Source organism: Carcharodon carcharias, chromosome 7, assembly GCF_017639515.1.
Source record: "Carcharodon carcharias isolate sCarCar2 chromosome 7, sCarCar2.pri, whole genome shotgun sequence".
In the NCBI taxonomy this organism is placed as follows: domain Eukaryota; kingdom Metazoa; phylum Chordata; class Chondrichthyes; order Lamniformes; family Lamnidae; genus Carcharodon; species Carcharodon carcharias.
This window is the reverse complement of record NC_054473.1, coordinates 98,553,876-98,574,393: the sequence shown is the minus strand read 5'-3', so window position 1 is coordinate 98,574,393 and position 20,518 is coordinate 98,553,876. Positions and strand designations below refer to the sequence as shown.

The 20,518-nt window shown below is 45.3% G+C and overlaps 1 protein-coding gene across 2 annotated transcripts in view; it reads left to right on the top strand.

Annotated features, from left to right (window-relative positions):
• ccdc102a (coiled-coil domain containing 102A) overlaps window positions 1–20,518 on the top strand; it is a 655,386-nt gene that overhangs the window by 424,476 nt on the left and 210,392 nt on the right. For both annotated transcript variants that reach the window (XM_041191511.1, XM_041191510.1), the window contains exon 6: window positions 10,793–11,002. In XM_041191511.1, the coding sequence (XP_041047445.1) occupies window positions 10,793–11,002 (210 nt within the window). The remainder of the gene's footprint in view (window positions 1–10,792; window positions 11,003–20,518) is intronic.

Here is a 20,518-nt window from a genome sequence, read left to right as displayed (position 1 = left end):
TGGATCAGCTCTCACTGGCCCCCTTCTGGACTCTGGCAGTGGATCAGCTCTCACTGGCCCCCTTCTGGACTCTGGCAGTGGATCAGCTCTCACTGGCCCCCTTCTGGACTCTGGCAGTGGATCAGCTCTCACTGCACCCCGCCGCCCCTCCCTGACTCCAGCAATGGAGCAGCTCATACAGCCCCCACCCCCGCCCCGGACTCTGGCAGTCGATCAGCTTGCACTGACCCCACTCCCCAGACTCTGCCAGTGGATCCGCTCTGATTACCACCCCCGCACCTCCCGAAACAGGCAGTGGATCAGCTCTCACTGCCCCTTCCCGCGCCCCCCACCACCCCGGACTCTGCCAGTGGATCACCTCTGACTACACCCCTGAATCTGGCAGTGAATCAGCTCTCATTGCGCGCCCCCCCTCACCCCAGTCTCTGTCAGTGGATCACCTCCACTGGCCCCTCCACCCCCCCCACCTCCGGACTCTGGCAGTGGATTAGCTGTCACTGACCCCGCCAACCCCCGCCCCTCCCAGACTCCCAGACTGAGGTAATGGATCAGCTCACTCTGGCACCCCAACCCCACCCTGACTCCCCCAGTGGATTACGCCCCCCCTTTGAAACTGGCAGTGGATCAGCTGTCACTGCCCAGTCCTCACCCCCACCACCCACAAGGACTCTGGCAGTGGATGAACTCTCACTGGTACACCCGGACTCTGGCAGTGGATCAGCCCTCACTGCCCCCTCCCGCCCCGGACTCTGCCAGTGGATCCGCTCTCACTATCCCCCTGAAACTGGCGGTGGATCAGCTGTCACTGCTCCCCCCCACCAATCTCCACGAACTTTGGCAGTGGGTCAACTCTCACTGGTATCTCACTGGTAATTTCCCCCCCTCCCCCCTGTCCCGGACTCTGGCAGTGTATCAGCTCCCACTGCCCCTCCCCACCCCTACCCTGGACTCTGGTAATGGATCTGATCTAACTTCCCCCCCTCCCCCCCACCCCTGGACTCTGCCAGTGGATCTGCTCTGACTACACCTCCCGAAACTGGCAGTGGATCAGCTGTCACTTCCCCCCCCACCCCCACCCCACACACACACTTGGACTCTGGCAGTTATTCAGCTCTCATCGGATCCCTCACTGCCTCCTTCACACTGGCAGTGGATCAGCTCTCACTGCCGCTCCCCCCCCAACTCCCCCCTGAATTCTGGCAGTGGATCAGTTCCCACTGCACCCCCCCCCTCCCCCAGCCCCTGGACACTGCCAGTGGATCAGCTTTGACTACTCCCTTGAATATGGCAGTGAATCAGCTCTCACTGGCTTCCCCCTGACTGCCAGTGGATCAGCTCTGACTACTCCCCTGAATCTGGTAGTGAATTAGCTCTCACTGGCTTCCCCCAGACTCTGGCAGTGGATCAGCTGTCACTAGCCACCCCCCCCCACGGTCTCTGCCAGTGAATCATCTGTCACTGTCCACCTCCCCCCCTCCCCGGACTCTAGCAGTGGATCAGCTGTCCCCCCCCCCCCCCACCCCCCCCGCACTCTGCCAGTGGATCAGCTCTGACCACTCCCTTGAATCTGGCAGTGAATCAGCTGTCAATGCCCACTCCCCTGGATTATGGCAGTGGATCAACTCTCACTGGCCGCCCTATGGACTCTGGCAGTGGATCAGCTCTCACTGCGCCCCCCTCCCCCTCCTCCTGGACTGTGGTAGTGGATCGGCTTGTACTGTCCCCCACTTCCACCGCCCCCCCCCCCCCCCCACCCGCCCTCCACCCCCGCACTCTGCCAATGGATCAGCTCTGACCACTCCCTTGAATCTTGCAGTGGATCAGCTGTCACTGCCCACCTCCCCCCCCCGTGGACTCTGGCAGTGGATCAGCTGTCACTGCCCATCTCCCTTCCCATCCCCGGAGCAGGGACATGTTTTGAATGAAATGCTAAAATTTTTATTTAATTTTTTAATAATAATTGCTAATGGAAACCTCACCCTGCCTGTGGATGATGTTTCCTAAAAAGTGCAAAGGCCGCTTGGCCTTTTCGCCTGCCCACCAACTATAAGGTTGGATGGGCAGTGAAAAATTCTATTTAATTGCTCTTTTAATGGCCTTAACAGGCCTTTTAATTGTCAGCGGGATGCTGCCAATTCCGGCGCACGCCTGCCAAACGAAATATCGTGCGATTGCACGTTGATATCGTGACGCTCGCCGGATGTTATCACGTCATTTTATGCTCGAGCGAGTTGGGCACGTGCCTGTCTGCTGAGTTTAAAAATGTTGCCCTTGGATACTGTGTGTAATCCAAATACCAAAAGTCATATGATTTGGGGCAGCCATCTTAACAGCTTGAATTGTGCCCAATTTTTAAAGGTATTGACTGAAAGTTCATAATGTGGCATGCCGGTACTGGACATGACTCTCCTACATCACACGGGAAATGAAAGAGAATTTTGATGACACTTTGTTTTACATACATCCTGACATTGGCACAAGAATCCAGTCCTGCGAGTTTTCTCTGTCTGTTGCATTCTCTTATGGATAGCATGTCAGCGATGACATTATTAAGAGTAAAGTCCATTGGAACAATCTGACATTGGCCCCTTTAAATTTTCCTAGGAGCTTTAAAAAGTTAATAGTCTGTGCATATCAGGATCTGCCCCCCCCCCCCGCCTGCCAGTGCCCATTACTAACATAGACCTTCAAATGGTGGAGAGCTGACAAAAGGCCTAAGATTTCTTTCTTGACTGTAGAGTTTATTTTTTATTTTTTATTATTAAAATATTGTTTATGTTTATTTAGCTTTTTTGAGCAACCACCGGTCAAATGTTCAATTCTACAGTCATCTTCCTGTGCTTACCCTTATATTGCTTCCGTTGATAGCTACTCTAAACAGTTCACAAAAGTTTTGAGCAGCTGGTATGGGCTAATTTCTCAGGGTGACTTTTCATTTCCCTAAAGCCTTCTTGAAATCACCTGAGCACACTGCAAACATAAGAACAAACGAATGAGGAGCAGGAGTAGGCCACTCGGCCCCTCAAGCCTCTTCCACCATTAAATAAAATCTGATTTGTAAAATCAACTTCACATTCCTGCCCACCCCTGATAACCTTTCACCCCCTTGTTCATCAAGAATCTATCTAGCTCTGCCTTAAAATATTCAAAGAATTTGCTTCCACTGCCTTTTGAGGAAGAGAGTTCCAAAGACTCTCAACCTCTGGGAGAAAAAATTCTCCTCCTCTCTGTCTTAAGTAAGCGACCCATTATTTTTAAACAGTGACCCTAGTTCTAGATTCTCCCACAAGAAGAAACATCCTCTCCACATCCACCTTGTCAAGACCACTCAGGATCTTAAAGGTTTCAATTAAGTCGCCTTTTACACTTCTAAATTCCACGGATACAAGCCTAACCTGTCCAGCCTTTCTTCATAAGACAACACTCCCAGACCAGGTATTAGTCTAGGAAACCTTCTCTAAACTGCTTCCAACACGTTTAAACCCTTCTTTAAATAAGGAGACCAGTAATGTACGTAATATTCCAGATGTGGTCTCACCAGTGCCCTATACAACTGAAGCATAACCTCCCTACTTTTATATTCAATTCCCCTCACAATAAATGATAACATTCTATTAGCTTTGTTAATTACCTGCTGTACCTGCATACTAACCTTTTGTGATTCCTGCACTAGGACACCCAGATCTCTCTGAATCTCAGAGCTCTTCAATCTCTCACCATTTAGATAATAAGCTTTTTTATTCTTCCTGTCAAAATGGACAATTTCACATTTTCCCCATTACACTCCATTTGTCAGATTTTTGCCCATTCACTCAACCTATTTATACTTCTTTGTAGCCTCCTTATGTCCTCTTCACAACTCATTTTCTTATCTATCTATCTTGGCATTTTTCTTTATTGTTGCGATCCCAGCTGATGTTAATGCTGGACAAGTCAGATCCCAGAATTAAACCTGGCTTGATAGATCCTAACTCTTTTTTAGAAACCATGGAGATAAGTTACTGAACAAATTCACAGGAATCTTTTTTAAAAAAACTTTTAACATAAACAACAAAACATTTATTAAACAGGGAAAAAATGAATTGTCTTACACTAGACAAAACACGTTAAGATCTTAGTACAAATGCAAGAATAGGATTCAAGCTCACACCATTCCTTTTATTCCAGCAATACTCTTTCAGACACACAAAGTATCTGATTTCTTATCTGACCTGAGCCAGCTTGTCAGGGTTCAGTTGGTAGGGATTTGGCTTTATCAGTGGGTGATCCCCTACGTCCACATCATGGTCTGTCATTGGGGCGTGTCTCAGCTGCCCCCCCCCGCCCCCTCCGATTTCTTCAAATTTCCTGAGAAGGGTGACTCTATCCTTCTGCTGCTCTTCTGTCAGATAGATTAATGGGGCAATTAGATTTTCCAGAATTTCTGTGTTCACCAGCCAAACAGTTGGGGGTTCGACCTGGGAGTCCTCCAGACTCTGTCCTTGTCTGACACCGCCTAGCTGCCCTCTGCAACTCTCCCCTCTGGCAAACACTCACTGGCTGACTGCGCTGTCGGCTGTGATATATCTTTAATGTATTAAGCTGCTATAACCCGTACGGGTGTGGATCAGATAACTTACTTTACTGATCCTTTGGGCCAGCAAGTACAGCCTACTCAGTTTGACCCTGGGAAGATCCTTTGGCAGCAGCATTCGGATCTGTTCCTGTGGCAGGAGAGTTTGTCTCTGCGTTCCTGTCTGCCTGTATTTTCATAACTTGCTGAGAGGCTTTTAAATGTTCCTTGGTCACAGCACAGGCCTTCCAGAGCCATTCCTGGAATATGGATATATTCCAGCAGTGAGGTGTCCTCTCTGAGCTCCAGTAACTTTTATTAGCTTCAGGGGTCTCGCACCTCTTGTCTGTAGATTAGTTCAAGCAGACTGAAGCCTGTTGGTTTGCTATGGGAGTCCTTTGTGATGAATAGTAGGAAACCTCAACCCTTACCCCAGTCATGGGGTATTCTGGACAATAGTTCCCAGTCATAGTTTTCAGGGTGATACCACTCAAAGGCCGAAGGCCCCTTGGGTTTGAGGGACATCTTCAGCTGGGTCATACCCAGACTCTGAACAACCTCCTAAAACACCCAGAATTTGAAATTTGTCACCTGATCCGATGTGATCTCCTTTGGCATGTGGTACCGTGTAGTAAAGAACTGGGCCAGTCCCTTGATCATAGCTTTGGCTGCTATCTTGCTGAGGGGAGTAGCCTCAGGGACTCGGGTGGCTCACATCCATTATGGTAAGGAGGGGCCGACAGCCTGTCCTGGTTTTGGTGACAGCCCTAGACAGTCTTTCTGGTTTCAGTTAAAGTGCTCACCAAATGCCAGGGATTTTCCTGTAACCTGACAATTATGACAGGTGTTGCAGCTTCAGGCCACATTGGACCATGGGTGAGGCCAGAAAAAGTGCTCGCTTACGCAGGCCGAAGTTTTGCAGGTACCCACATTCCAGCCATCAGAATAGCATTGGCAATTTGTAAGATTTCCTTAGAATATTCTGGGGGCACTACAGTCTGGTGGAATGCCATCGACACCTCATCTGTAGGTCTCCCAGTCTCCACCTCCTCATAAATACACCATCTCATAAGTAATAGCAGTCAGGGACCTGGGCAGCTTCTGACTCCGAGCAGGCAGTCTGTGCTGGGGGCTTTAATTTGTGATCTGCCTGCTGTACCTCAATTATGGAGGCTTGGCTGAGCAGCTCCTCCCCTTCAGACAGAAATTTAAAGAAGGCCTCAATTAGCCCAGACTCGCTGCTCATTTAGCTGGGGTGCTGACCCCTTTCTGTTTAAATTTGCCTTTTTGGCTTGGGGCCAGGTCACTACGCAATCAAAACAAATCTCTGTAGCTGCTTTTCTCATTTGGTTGGTCTGGAACAGTACAATATCGAGGTGATGAGTGACCCTGTGCTGAAATCTGACCCGAGAAGAGAAATGTTGGGGCTGTGTAATGTGGCCTGTGCATAAATGTGGTTTATACAGCCCAAGATTCTTCAATTCAATGCAGCTACTGTATTTTTTACACTGTGTGTCAAATAATTGGTTTAATATCAGGAGCTAGATGAATGGCCTCTGTTGTGCAGTGACATCGGTATGTTCAAGGGTGCCTGCCTTTTTGTTTGTGGCATTAAAATCATCAGTGATTGTGAAAGTGGGAGCACCTGTTGCATTCCTGTGATAGGATCCACAATGTCAGAAATGTTCATCACTAGCTTCTGTTTCAATATAGGAGGCAGCTCATCATTATGATTGAGTGAAGTTGCCTCTACACTTCCCGTATTGGATGGTATGATGCATGTTGGTTCATTGCAAATTCCTTTTCATGCAATTTCAGCAGAAGGGCCATCTAATACCCACCAAAATAGAAATCATCCCAAGCTCTGTGTTCCTTACTTACAGGTCCCATTACCCTATCAGCCCTGCACTCAGACCTACATTAGCTCCCTCCAGGGTCTCACCTCTCCCCATCTCTGTAATATCTTCCAGCGCCACAACCCTCCAAGATATCGGCACTCCCCAAATTCTGCCCTCTTGAACACTTGCAGTTTAATTACTTCGCCAATTGGCGGCTGTGCCTTCAGTTGCTGAGGCCCTGACTATGGAATCCCCTTGCAGTATCTCTCCAGCCCTCACCCTCTCTTTCATCCATTACAACATACATCTTCAACAAACTTTTGACCATCCGGCCTAACATCACCCTGTTTGGCTCAGTGTCTAATTTTGTTTCATAATGCTCCAGTGAAGCACCCTGGGACATTTTATTCAGCTAAAGGGGCTATATAAATACAAGACAATGTATTGAATTTGCAATTAAGATGTTTAATGTTCTGTGCCACCCAGTTGAATGGTTTTCAGCCAGTAGTTTTAGAGAAATTGAATCCGGGCTTCTTTTGGCACCACTGCTTGTGCAGTCAGTGAGTTCCGTACTTTGATGCTCGTGAATAGTCTCTGCTGAACTGTGTTTGCTCTCAGGTTCTTATCTGTTGGCCCTGTGGATTCAGGGGACTGACTCAGACACTGAGTAGATGTGATCTGTGTGGAAATTGCTGTTTAAAAATATTGACAGTCAACATGACGAACTCTGAAATGTGCAAGACACCACAAGCAGGAATGCGCTGTAGATCACAAGTGGCAGAAATGTGAATCTAATTCACAGCAAAAGATGGGTACTGTGAAGCAAATTCTACACACGTCAGGTCATTTTCATCACCACTGCCTGGAAGGCATACTGACAAATTGGCTCACCCCTCTGTTAGGGAACCCACCCCAATTTCAATTCCACTAAACAGCATTCATCTAGTCGATGGCTCTCAACCTAATAAAAGGAGCTCTTTTCTGCATGTTTATAGCTCTTCAAAACTCTCATCCTGTGGTTTATTTAAAACCTGAGTGACTTCAAATGAATTTTTCACCCAATAAAGCGTGCTGGTTGCACCCAACTTTCCATGGCCAACTCATTAAGCATTCAGGTGCAGATCTGAACAAAACAGGGACCACACTTACGACAGGAGTGGAAAATTTGCTGTGAAAATCTAATTCATAATTCTCATGTTTTCACCGATAACTTTCAGTTTTAGGAATATAACTTGTAGGTTGGAGGTTAAAGTGTTAAATGTATGTTAAATGAAAGTATCCGATTGTGTAGCTGATAAATAACCATGAAGTAAATGCAATTCAAATAGACCTGGAGTAATGCCAGTTCAAGCTTATGTTTTCACCGATAACTTTCAGTTTTAGGAATATAACTTGTAGGTTGGAGGTTAAAGTGTTAAAAGTATGTTAAATGAAAGTATCCGATTGTGTAGCTGATAAATAACCATGAAGTAAATGCAATTCAAATAGACCTGGAGTAATGCCAGTTCAAGCTTCACCTAGATCTTGTGAGGGGTAAAAGCAGCTGGAAGATTTACCTAGTTTGTAGCTGCTGTGATCCTAACAGAGCCTTGTGGGAGAAAGCATTCAGCAGAGTTAGCCTGGAAGCTATGAGAAGGCAGGTGGGTGTCTGCTGGCACCCATAACAAGGAGCTGAGGCATCCACATTCATGAAGTATTAAATAAAAGTTGGAGGTTACTTAGCCAAACAGCTAATGGAAGGATCCCCATAAAACTTTACTCATAATTGGAACACTGAGGAGAATTAAAGCATAATGGCATGCTGCTCAAATCCCAGAGGGAAACTTGAAACAGCAGCCACAACTGTTTTGCAATTAAATCTTATTTTGAGATGTGAATCTTGAATTTAGTAGTAATAAGTCCACCGAGGCTTAGAGGTTTTTACAAAACTAAATTAAACATTTATTAATAGAAGAGATGATTTTAAGCACATACATAGGTCTATGAATTACTAATATAATAACTTCTAAATCCCCTAACTACACCTCCATTAAGGTGTAAAAACAAATAAATTTCAACATACCCAGGCAAAGCACACAATACCCTGGTCAGTGATATTCACAGTGAATTTTCTTAGCTTCGGTTTCTGTAGACAGTAACTTGACATATAGAGGCTGGAGGCTTTTCACACTTATGTTAGATCTTAGAATGCCTTCCTCCTTACATATCACCTCATCTCCTTTATACAGGTTTCTCCCTTTTTAATGCAAATTTCATTGTTCCAATATGTGTTTGCAACTTTACTTTCCTCAAAATATAAATCTTTCATGGTATTAATTTTATCAGTAACCTTTGGGAAAAATAAACATACAGTTGTGCTTAGCTTCTCCTGGCTAGGTGTAACATCTCACCATCTCTTTGAAATTCAAACTAACCTAATTTATCTAAAAATGCAAATGTTCCTCACCCCTCATATTCTAAAACTTCAGCCATGTTTATGCATTTAGCATTTCAAACCTAGCTTCCCTTTTGATAATTCAAAAGCTCCAGACCAGCTGTCTCCAATTCATTTAAATCACACTAATATTATGAAAATTATTATATTTTCACAACATAAAGTGAATTCCAGAGGGCTGTAGCATACTTTGTGGGTTGGTCATACGTATGAACATATGAAATAGGAGCAGAAGTAGACCATTTGGCCCCACATGCCTGCTGCGCCATGCGATAAGATCATGGCTGATCTGTTTGTGTTTTGAATTCCACATTCCCATCCACCTCCGATAACCTTTGATTCCCTTGCCTAACAAGAATCTATCTACCTCCACCTTAAAAATATTCAATGACCCGTCTCCACTGCCTTCTGAGGCAGAGAATTCCAAAGTTGCACTGTTCTGCGAAAAAAAAAATTCTCCTCATCTCTATCCTAAAAGGTCCTAAAGAAGTGAATTAAACTTCAAGATTGTTGTAATGTGTAAAGAAATTCTAGTGGGGAAGTAAAAAAGTAGAACTGAGTTCATAGCACAAGTAATTATAACCTGTATTGGTAAGTTAGTAGTGCTGGCTTTGTTTAATTCTTCTTACATACAGTGAAGTTTATTTTTGTTTAAAAATGTGAAATCTTGTGGCATTGTTCTGTCAGTTGATTGCTGGATGTTCAGATTTCTCTTTAAACATTAACAGGATTGTGACAAAGTAAAATTGATGAAATTTAAAATGATACAAACAATGAAAGGGACATGTCAAAGACCTTATAGCCGGACACTAAGGCTTTGAAGGGTTTGAACCCTTTGCCAGCTTTTGTCAGGCTGTAGGAAGGGAAGGCTAGAAAGTTGGGAATGGAAAGAAAGTGAAGAGTGGAGAGATGAGGAGAATTGTTTGCATTCCGAGTTGTTGGGACTGCCCTTCCTTAAAACTTGGCAGTAACTGATTCCACAGTGGGTTAGACAGATACTTGAAGATGAGCAACTTACAGAGTCAAGTGCACTAAACAGGGAATTGGGAATGTATGACTGTTCTTTCAAAGAGCCAAGGCAGGCATGATGGGCCAAATGACCTCCTTCTCTGCTGTAAATTGCTAAACTTGTCTGAAGTACAAGGTAGATTGTGTGAGGCTGCAGACAAGTGAGGGGGTGACCCAGCATGACCCCCATGGCTCACGTGCAGAGCTGATGCCTGACATCTTTGGCATTCCCTTGCCCAGCATTGCAGCCTGTATGGAAGGAGGTACATTTCAAGCTGCAGGCCCCTGACTCTGCCAGCTATATGCTACATGGCAGCTTCAATGACCAAGCAGATAGGGTGACACAGCTTGCCTTCTGGACATTACGCTTGCTTCCAGACAAGCATGACTGTGCATCCACATATGTTTGATTGAATCATGGATGAGGAAGTCAAGCAAAGCTGAGTGTTGGCCACCCTGTCATACGTTCTTTAGTGCAGTGTCACTGTCAGCATAACATACTGGGACTGCTGTACTTCCTGAGAGAATCCCATCAGTAAGTTAGAAAAAAAGATTTGCATTTATATAGTGTCCTTCACTAACTCAGTACACCTCAAAATGCTTTACAGCCAATTGAGTCATTTTGAAGTGTAGTCACTGTTGTAATGTAGAAAACACAGCAGTAAAATTGTGCACAGTAGGCTCCCACAAACTGCAATGTGATAAGGACCAGCTAATGTGTTCTTGTGATTTTGCTTGAGCGATAAACATTAACCAGGACACCAGGGGGAACCCCCTGCTCATCTTTGAAACAATGTCATGGTTATGTATGCCCACGTGAGAGAGCACATGGGGCCTGGTGTTAGATGCAGCAGGGAAATGGCATTGCAGATCTCCACCCAGTTGTCCCATGGTATTCACCCGATGTTAGACGCTGCAGGGAACTGGCCTGCTAAATGTGCCTTTACTTCCTGTGCACAGATGGAGCGACTCCAGGCAGAGAACACAGCTGAGTGGGGGAAGAGGGAGCGGCTAGAGACTGAGAAGCTGAACCTTGAAAGAGAGAACAAAAAGCAGAGGGCACAGATTGAGGATCTGGTCGACGTGTTGGCCAAAAAGAGGAAGCAGGCAGCGAGTGCCCTGGACACTGATCTGAAGACTATTCAGACTGAGCTTTTTGAGAAGAATAAGGTAATGGAATGATTTATTGAATTCTTCGTGTAGTTGTGACTGTCACAAGGGAATCCTTACATTATATGGATTTTAGAGCTTGATGTTCTGCCTGCAGTGGGATACCAAGACCCAGATGTTTGATATCCTCATGGCTGGAGAATATCTCTTCAACTGTTGCCTGACACAGATGTTATTGGGGGAAGAGGTTTTGAAGCAATGACAATAGTATTGCAGGTTGTACAATGTCACAACTCACTGGGGATAGTGTGCTATAATATCAATCCCCACTGCTCCCCAGCCACGACAAATGTGAAAGGCTTGACCAAACCACCAGATTGCCCCAAATCTACCTAACTGTTTAATTTAGGTGAACAGAATATGAGCACCAGGTTTGTAAAATTGGTAAGTAAATAACTGTTTATTGAACAAACTGTTGTTAACCAGTGGCAAAATAAAGAAATATAAACTGCTAACTTCTAACACTATAACTTAAACTCTACCCCCTTCTTAAATCCCTACACACACACACACACACACACACACACACACACACACACACACACACACACACACACACACACACACACACAAACACAGACAAACACACAGCACATAAGACACACAAAACCTGGATTTTAAGGGTGGGATAAAACAGTTCAATCGCACCAATCCGGAGTTCAGGATTAAATGGGCTCATTTTGATCGATGTGTTCCAAATTCCTGAAAGTTCTTGTTGATGACACGAGGCAGCCTTCCAGCATATTCAGTATTTAGTTCACTGGTTGAGCACTTGCCTTTCAGTGCCTCTAACAGTGATTTTTCCCCTTTGCCTCTTGACAGGGGTTTTCAGAGAGAACAGGTTATAGAGATATGAAGAGAAAAGCCGGCTAGCTATTACTGTGGAATTACTGGAGTCTTCCACACACATGAGAGAGAGGTTTTAGGTTTTGTTCCTTTCAGGCTAGGAGCTATTCTGCTGCCCTGCTCATCAAACCCTTGTCACCTGGTCAGAAGCCAATTAAATGCTGTCGTCAGGCAGGTCCCTTGGTCCAGGACTCCTTTCTGGCACCATCCTGTCTTTCATGGTGCACCCTGTTCCAGAACTGCAACATTGTGTATATATCTCATCCTGTTCCAGTAGACATGCCTTTCAACTGCAGCCACTGTAATTCTAAACCACAGTCCAACAGAAATAGAGAAAAATAAAAGGATATGTTCTTTATAACAGTCTGACAGAAAGAAAAAGTTATGTTCCTTACATGCTGTCACCCTTAAAAGAGATGAAATGCCATTTTAAAAATGGGTTTCGTCACACGCCATGTGACTAATGGACAACAAAACATGAGACATACTTTAATTCATCCTCCCCACCCATCCACCCACCCCCCGTTATATAATCTTATACAATCTTCAGCATTACTTATCCCTTATTTTAGTATTTTATACCCAGGACAGTGTATCTGCGATCACATTATCTTTGCCGGCAATGTGAACAATCTTTATACTTTTGTTCTTTTGTTCTGTTGTCTGTGACATCTTTTGATGATCTGCTTCTATCACTGCTTGCTTGTCCCTACAACCGCATCACCCCCCTCCACTTCTCTCCCCCCACCCAACCGCCCTCGCCCCCCCCCCGAGCCAACACCTTAAACCAGCTTATATTTCACCCCTTCCTTGGATTCACCTAGTTCTGTTGAAGGGCCATGAGGACTCGAAATGTCAACTCTTTTCTTCTCCGCCGATGCTGCCAGACCTGCTGAGTTTTTCCAGGTAATTCTGTTTTTGTTTTGGATTTCCAGCATCGGCAGATTTTTGTTTTTATCTCTGTGTTTAATTGACTGCTACTGCTCTTCAAGAAATGCCTACCTTGAAGAGGTTCTGTTCGTCTCTGCTACAAGATTTCCATATCTCTCTTTTGCCTTGCTCACCTTCATTGCTTTCCATTTCTCTCCTGGTGTTTGACAAGGTGTTTACTAAAACCCACTTTCACAGCCATATCTCCTTTCTCAGTGACTGTCTCCGTCTCCGACTTACCCCATGTGGATTTCAACTGAAATTCCACCCCTCATGTTTCGAACCCACCCAGGATTACAGGTATCTCCGGGACATAAAACGTTTCTCGGACTGCTGTTCCCGTCACATTCTGAAATCCACACTCAGTGCCATGCGCCGCCATATGAACACACTCGACCTCTCCCTCCAGCAGCACTGCCGTACCCTTTTTCAAAGCTGCGCGTGCCCCCAGTTTCATTTTATTCTTCGTCTCATCCGACGCCTCAACAAGAAACTTTTTCTCTTTCTCTCAAGTGCTAAGGAACGCAAGCTCCAACAACTCATTGACACCAACACCCATCTAGGACCCTCCACCCCTGCCTGTCCCTCCGTCCCCACCCCATCTTCCATTCCCAGCCCCGGCCATGTATTCACTATACCCCCTGACCTTCCCCTCTCCGATGCTGAACGTTCAGTGCTCAGCAAAGGACTTAGTTTCATACCCTTACACCCTCACCTCAATGAATTCCGGGCTCAGCACGATGCTGAACTCTTCTTCTGCCGTCTTCATCTTCGGGCTCACTCCTTTGGACAGGAGTCCTCTCCCCGTTCAACGGATCCTCTTAACCACCTCCAATATTCTCCCTCCACCTGGATCCCTCCCTCTGGATTCTTACCTTCTCTTGATCTTTTCATTGAGAACTGTCGGCGCGACATTAGTCGTCGCAATTTCTCTGCTCCTCTCACCCATTCTAATCTGTCTCTCTCTGAACTTACTGCACTCCATTCTCTCAGGTCCAACCCTGACATTGTCATCAAACCCGCTGACAAGGGTGGTGCTGTTGTTGTCTGGCGCACTGACCTCTAACTTGCGGAGGCTGAGCATCAACTCGCAGACACTTCCTCCTACCTCTCCCTGGACCATGACCCCACCACTGAACATCAATCCATTATTTCCAGGACTGTCACTGACCTCATCTCCTCTGGGGATCTTCCTCCCACAGCTTCCAACCTGATAGTCGCCCAACCTCGGACGGCCCACTTCTATCTCTTACCCAAAATCCACAAACAGAACTGTCCCGGTAGACCAATCGTGTCAGCTTGCTCCTGCCCCACAGAACTCATTTCTCGTTATCTTGACTCCCTTCTCTCTCCCCTTGTCCAGTCCCTTCCCATCTACATCCGTGATTCCTCTGACACCTTACGTCACATCAACAATTTCCAGTTCCCTGGCCCCAACCGCTTCCTCTTCACCATGGACGTCTAATTCCTCTACACCTCCATCCCCCACCAGGATGGTCTGAGGGCCCTTAGCTTCTTCCTCGAACAGAGGTCCGAACAATCCCCATCCACCACTACTCTCCTCCGTCTGGCTGAACTTGTTCTCACACTGAACAATTTCTCCTTCAACTCCTCTCACTTCCTCCAATTAAAAGGTGTGGCTATGGGTACCCGCATGGGCCCCAGCTATGCCTGTCTCTTTATGGGGTATGTGGAACATTCCTTGTTGCAGTCCTACTCCGGCCCCCTTCCACAACTCTTTCTCCGGTACATCGATGATTACTTCGGTGCTGCTTCATGCTCTTGTCGGGACTTGGAAAAATTTATTAATTTTGCTTCCAATCTCCACCCCTCCATCATTTTCACATGGTACATCTCTGACACTTCCCTTCCCTTCCTTGACCTCTCTGTCTCAATTTCAGGTGATAGAATGTCCACCAATATCCATTACAAGCCACTCCCACAGACTCCCATTACTCTCACAGCTACCTCGACTACAGCTCCTCACACCCCGCTTCCTGTAAGGACTCCATCCCATTCTCTCAGTTACTTTGCCTCCGTCGCATCTGTTCCGATGATGCCACCTTCAAAAGCAGTTCCTCTGACATGTCCTCCTTCTTCCTTATCCGAGGTTTTCCACCCACGGTCGTTGACAGGACCCTCAACCATGTCCGGCCCATCTCCCGCGCATCCGCCCTCACGCCTTCTCCTCCCTCCCAGAAACATGATAGGGTCCCCCTTGTCCTCTCTTATCACCCCACCAGCCTCCGCATTCAAAGGATCATCCTCCGCCATTTCCGCCAACTCCAGCATGATGCCACCACCAAACAGATCTTCCCTTCAACCCCCTGTCAGCATTCTGTAGGGATCGTTCCCTCCGGGACACCCTGGTCCACTCCTCCATCACCCCCTACTCCTCAACCCCCTCTTATGGCACCACCCCATGCCCACGCAATAGATGTAACACCTGCCCCTTCACTTCCTCTCTCCTCACCGTCCAAGGACCCAAACACTCCTTTCAAGTGAAGCAGCATTTCACTTGCATTTTCCCCAACTTAGTCTCCTGTATTCGTTGCTCCCAATGTGGTCTCCTCTACATTGGAGAGACCAAACGTAAACTGGGCGACCGCTTTGAAGAACACCTGCAGCCTGTCCTCAAGAATGACCCAAACCTCCCTGTCGCTTGCCATTTTAACACTCCACCCTGCTCTCTTGCCCACATGTCTGTCCTTGGCTTGCTGCATTGTTCCAGTGAAGCCCAACGCAAACTGGAGGAACAACACCTCATCTTCCGACTAGGCACTTTACAGCCTTCCGGACTGAATACTGAATTCAACAACTTTAGGTCTTGAACTCCCTCCTCCATCCCCACCCCCTTTCTGTTTCTTCCCCCTTCCTTTTGTTTTTTCCAATAAATTATATAGATATTTCTTTTCCTACCTATTTCCATTATTTTAAAATATTTTAAAATCTTTTCTGTTCCCCCCACCCCCACTAGAGCTATACCTTGAGTGCCCTACCATCCGTTCTTAATTAGCACATTCGTTTAGATAATATCACCAACTTCAACACCTATGTGTTCTTTTGTTCTGTTGTCTGTGACATCTTTTGATGATCTGCTTCTATCATTGCTTGCTTGTCCCTACAACCACACCACCCCCCTCCACTTCTTTCCCCCTACCCAAACCCCTCCCCCCCAAAACACACCTTAAATCAGCTTATATTTCACCTCTTCCTTGGATTCACCTAGTTCTGTTGAAGGGTCATGAAAACTCGAAACTTCAACTCTTTTCTTCTCCGCCGATGCTGCCAGACCTGCTGAGTTTTTCCAGGTAATTCTGTTTTTGTTTTAGATTTCCAGCATCCACAGTTTTTTGTTTTTAAATCTTTATACTGAATGGTTGAAACAATAGACTCCATTTAAACAGTGTCACATTTCGAGTTTTAAACTTTTCAATGAACACCAGCAGATTATGGTCAGTGTGGGTTAGTGTTCCTTTGTTATCATGTCAGAAATAAACTTAAAAGTGTTGAAGAGACAACAACAATGCTTGAGTTTCTTTTTCTATTGCAGAGTACTTCTCCTGAAATTGATTTAGCTTCTTGGCAAGTACGCCACCGGCTTCTCTATCCCTAATTTATCATCTTGCAATAGGACTGCACCTATCCCCAAGTTGCCAGCAACGATTGTCATTTTAAAAGGTTTAACAAAGTCAGGAGTGGCCAACACTGGTTCATTTATTAAGATGGCCTTCAGCTTTTCAAAGGCTGCTTGGCATTCTGCTGACCATACCACTTTTGCCTGATTTCTTAACAAATTGGTGAGAGGTACAGCTATTGTGCTGAAGTTAGGCACAAACTTCCTATAAAATCCACACATTCCCAAAAACCTCAGGATTCCTCTTTTAGTTTTAGGAATGGGGAATTCTATTGGAGCGTTCAGTTTTACTGTTCTTGGCAACACTTGCCCTTGTCTGATGGTGAAATCTCAGTAAGTTACCCTTGCTTTTGCAAATTAACTTTTGGCCAGATTTATGACTAAGCCAGCCAACTGCAATTGCTTAAACAGGTCTTCTAGTTGCTTTACGTGTTCTTCCCATGTGTTACTACCTATTACAACATCATCTAAATAAACCTCACAATTAGGTACTTCAGCTACGACATGATTTATAAGTCTCTGGAATGCAGCTGGGGCATTTTTAAACCCAAACAGCATAACTAGACATTGATACAACCCACTGAATGTAACAAAGGCAGATATTTCTTTAACCCTTGGTATTAATGGCACTTGCCAGTATCCCTTCAACAGATCTCTTTTAGAAATAAATGAGACACTGACAACCCTATTGATGCAATCTTCTAACCGAGGAACCGGGTACGAATCTGTCCTTTCCGGTAGTCCATACAAAATCTAGTGGATCTAGGCTTAGGAATCAGCACAACCGGTGAACTCCAGCCACTTTGGCTAGGTTCAGTCAATTGATTGTCTAGCAAATATTGGATCTCTGTTTCTAACTGAGCTTATTTTTCTGGGCTAAACTGATAATGATATTATTTTATTGGCACTGAGTCTCCTACGACCATGTTTAGCTAACGTAGTACATCCAGGTGTATCCCTACAAATTCCCTTATACTTCCGAAGTAACCTTATTAAATCTTTCCTTGGTCCTTCCTCTAAATGTGAGAACACAGTGTCTAACTGTTCCAGTATTGTCGTATTGGTTAGTCGAATTGTAGGAGGTTCGCTTTGGGCACTGTCTACTTTTCCTTCTACTTTGCCCTTATTGTCTCTGCCATCCTCCATGACACCTGCCACTTGGCACACTTGCTCTTTTTGATCATATCCTCTGTGATGATACTGCTTTAACATGTTTATGTAACATACCCGTTTGTTCTACTTGCGCTGAGGAGTATCTATCAGACAAGTCACTGCACTGACCCTCCTAACTATCTTGTAGGGGCCACTGAATTTCACTTTTCGCCAATACTTCATCTCCTGTTTGGAACATTCTAGTTGTAGCATGTTTGCCTGCTCATTCTTTCTTTCTGGCCTGTGAGATTTTTAAATGCTCCCGTGCTACTTTACCTGCTTCTGTTAGTCTTTCTTGAGACATGGACACATAATCCAACGTGGAGGATACGTCTTTCTGCTTTAGGAACTTTTCCTTAATCACTTTTAACGGACCTCTTATTTCAAATGGACTAAATCCAGTAGATTCATTGGGAGAATCTCTGGTAGCAAATAGTAAGAAATCGAATCCTTTGTCCCAATCCTTTGGGTATTCATGGCAATAGGTCTTAATCATGGTTTTCAGAGTCTGATGGTATCTCTTTAAAGATTCCTGTGTCTGTGGGTGATAGGCAGTAGGCTGAACTTCACACAGATTAAAACTTCCTCCTGTGTCCAACATCGGAGAGCGGACCTGCGTGAGAAGGGCAGCGGCAGAGGGAGATAAAAACTGGCAGCAAAGAGCCCCTTCAATCTGTTTCTACCTGTCAGAGCAGAAGTGTGATGCCAAAGGAAAACAGGTAGGTGATTGGTGGATATCTCTTCCATGTCTCTTTTGATTGGCCAAGTGGTTTAAGTCAGGAGAGGTTATTACAGCTGAAGAATACCATTAAGAAATTCACTTTTAAACTATTTAACAGCCAGATTAATTAATTAAATAGAATAGAGATGGCTCGGCAGGCGATGTGCTGCAGCTGTAGTATGTGGGTGCTGGTGCACGCCGGTGCGATCGACAGTGATCACATCTTCAGCAAGTGTTGGCTGCTTGAGGAATTTTGGCTGAGAGTTGGTGAGCTGGAGTCCGAGCTGCGGACACTGCGACACATCAGGGAGGGGGAGAGTTACCTGGACACTGCGTTTCAGGAGACAGTCACACCCCTTAGATTAATGACTTTAAATTTGGACTGTGGTCACAGATAGGAGAATGTGACTGCGAGTGAGGCAGGTATGGGGATCCAGAATTTAGCCTTCGAGGACCCTCATCCAGTGCCCTTGTTCAATAGGTACGAGGGTCTTGCTCCCAGTGTGGATGAGGGCGCAGACTACAGGGAGGATGAGCAAACTGACCACAGCACCATGGTACAGACCACCATTCAAGCGGGTGGAGAAAAGAAAAATGTAGTAGTAATGGCATATAGCAAAGTTAGGAGAATAGACACTGTTCTCTGCAGCAAAGACAGAGAATGCCGAAGGCTGTGTTGCTTAACTGGTGCTAAGGCTAAGGACATCTCTTCTGGGCTGGAGAGGAACTTGGAGTGGGAGGGGAAGGATCCAGTTTTCATGGTCCATTTAGGTATGACATAGATAGGACGAGGGAAGAGGTTCTGCTGAGGGATTACGAGCAGCTCAGGACTAAATTAAAAAGCAGAACCACAAAGGTAATAATCTCCAGATTACTACCTGAGCTTTGTGCAAATTGGCGTAGGGTAAATAAGATTAGAGAGGTAAATGCGTGGCTCAAAGATTGGTGTGGGAGAAATGGGTTCCAATTCATGGGGCACTGGAGAAGGAGGGATCTGTTCCATTGGGACGGTATTCATTTGAACCATGCTGGGACCAGTGTCCTGGCAAATCATATAACTAGGGTTGTAGATAGGACTTTAAACTAATTGGTGGTGGGGGAGGAAGGATCAATTGAAGGGAAGTTTAAAAAATCAAAAAGAAACAAGAGAGCAGAGGTGCAGGGTAGTGAAGAGGCGAACGATAATCAAAGTGTGACAGGAAGGGACAGAAAATATGAGCAGAAGAGTACAGCAGAAATCAGAACCAGAATGAGTAATAATGGTAATAAGTCAAAGTTTAAGACTCTTTATCTGAATGCACGCAACATTTGTAACAAGATAGATGAGTTGATGGCATAAATACAAATAAATGAGTATGACTTGATAGCTATTACAGAGAGGTGATTGCAGGGTGACCAAGACCGGGAACTCAATATGCAAGGATATTCGACGTTCCAGAAAAATAGACAAAATGAAAAAAGGAGGTGGGGTAGCTTTGTTAATAAAGGAAGGTATCAGTGTGGTGGCGAGTAATGGTATAGGTGCAATAGATCGTGATGTGGAATCAGTTTGGGTGGAAATAAGGAATAGCAAGGGGAAGATGTCACGGGTGGGAGTTGTCTAGGTCTCTGAAGAGTTGCCTCACTGTAGGACATAGTATAAATCAGGAAATAATGGAAATATGTAAGAAGGATGCTACAATTGTCATGGGTGATTTTAATCTGCATATTGACCTACAAATCAGATTAGCAGAGGTAATATGGATGATGAATTTTTAGAGTGCATCAGGGATTGTTTCTTAGAGCAAAACATTGCAGAACCTACCCAGGAACCGGCCATTTTAGATCTAGTAATATGTAATGAGGTGGGATTAATAAGAGATATCATAATTAAGGATCCTCTAGGGGTAGGGGCCACAACAAGGTAGAATTTCAAATTCAGTTTGAGGGCGAGCAACTTGGTTCTCAAACCAATGTTCTCAACTTAAATAAGGGCAATTACAGAGGTATGAAGAAAGAGTTGTCTAAAGCGGGCTGGGAAAATACACCAAGGGGATGGTCAGTGCATGAGCAGAGGCAGACAATGAATCATATATTTTGTAACGCTCAGCAAAACTTTATCTCAGTTAAAAAGAAGGACTCGATGAGAAGGATGGACCACCCATGGTTAACAAAGTGGTCAAGGAGAGTATCCAATCAAAAACTAAGGCATACAAAGTGGCAAAAAGTAGTTTTAGGTCAGAGGATTGGG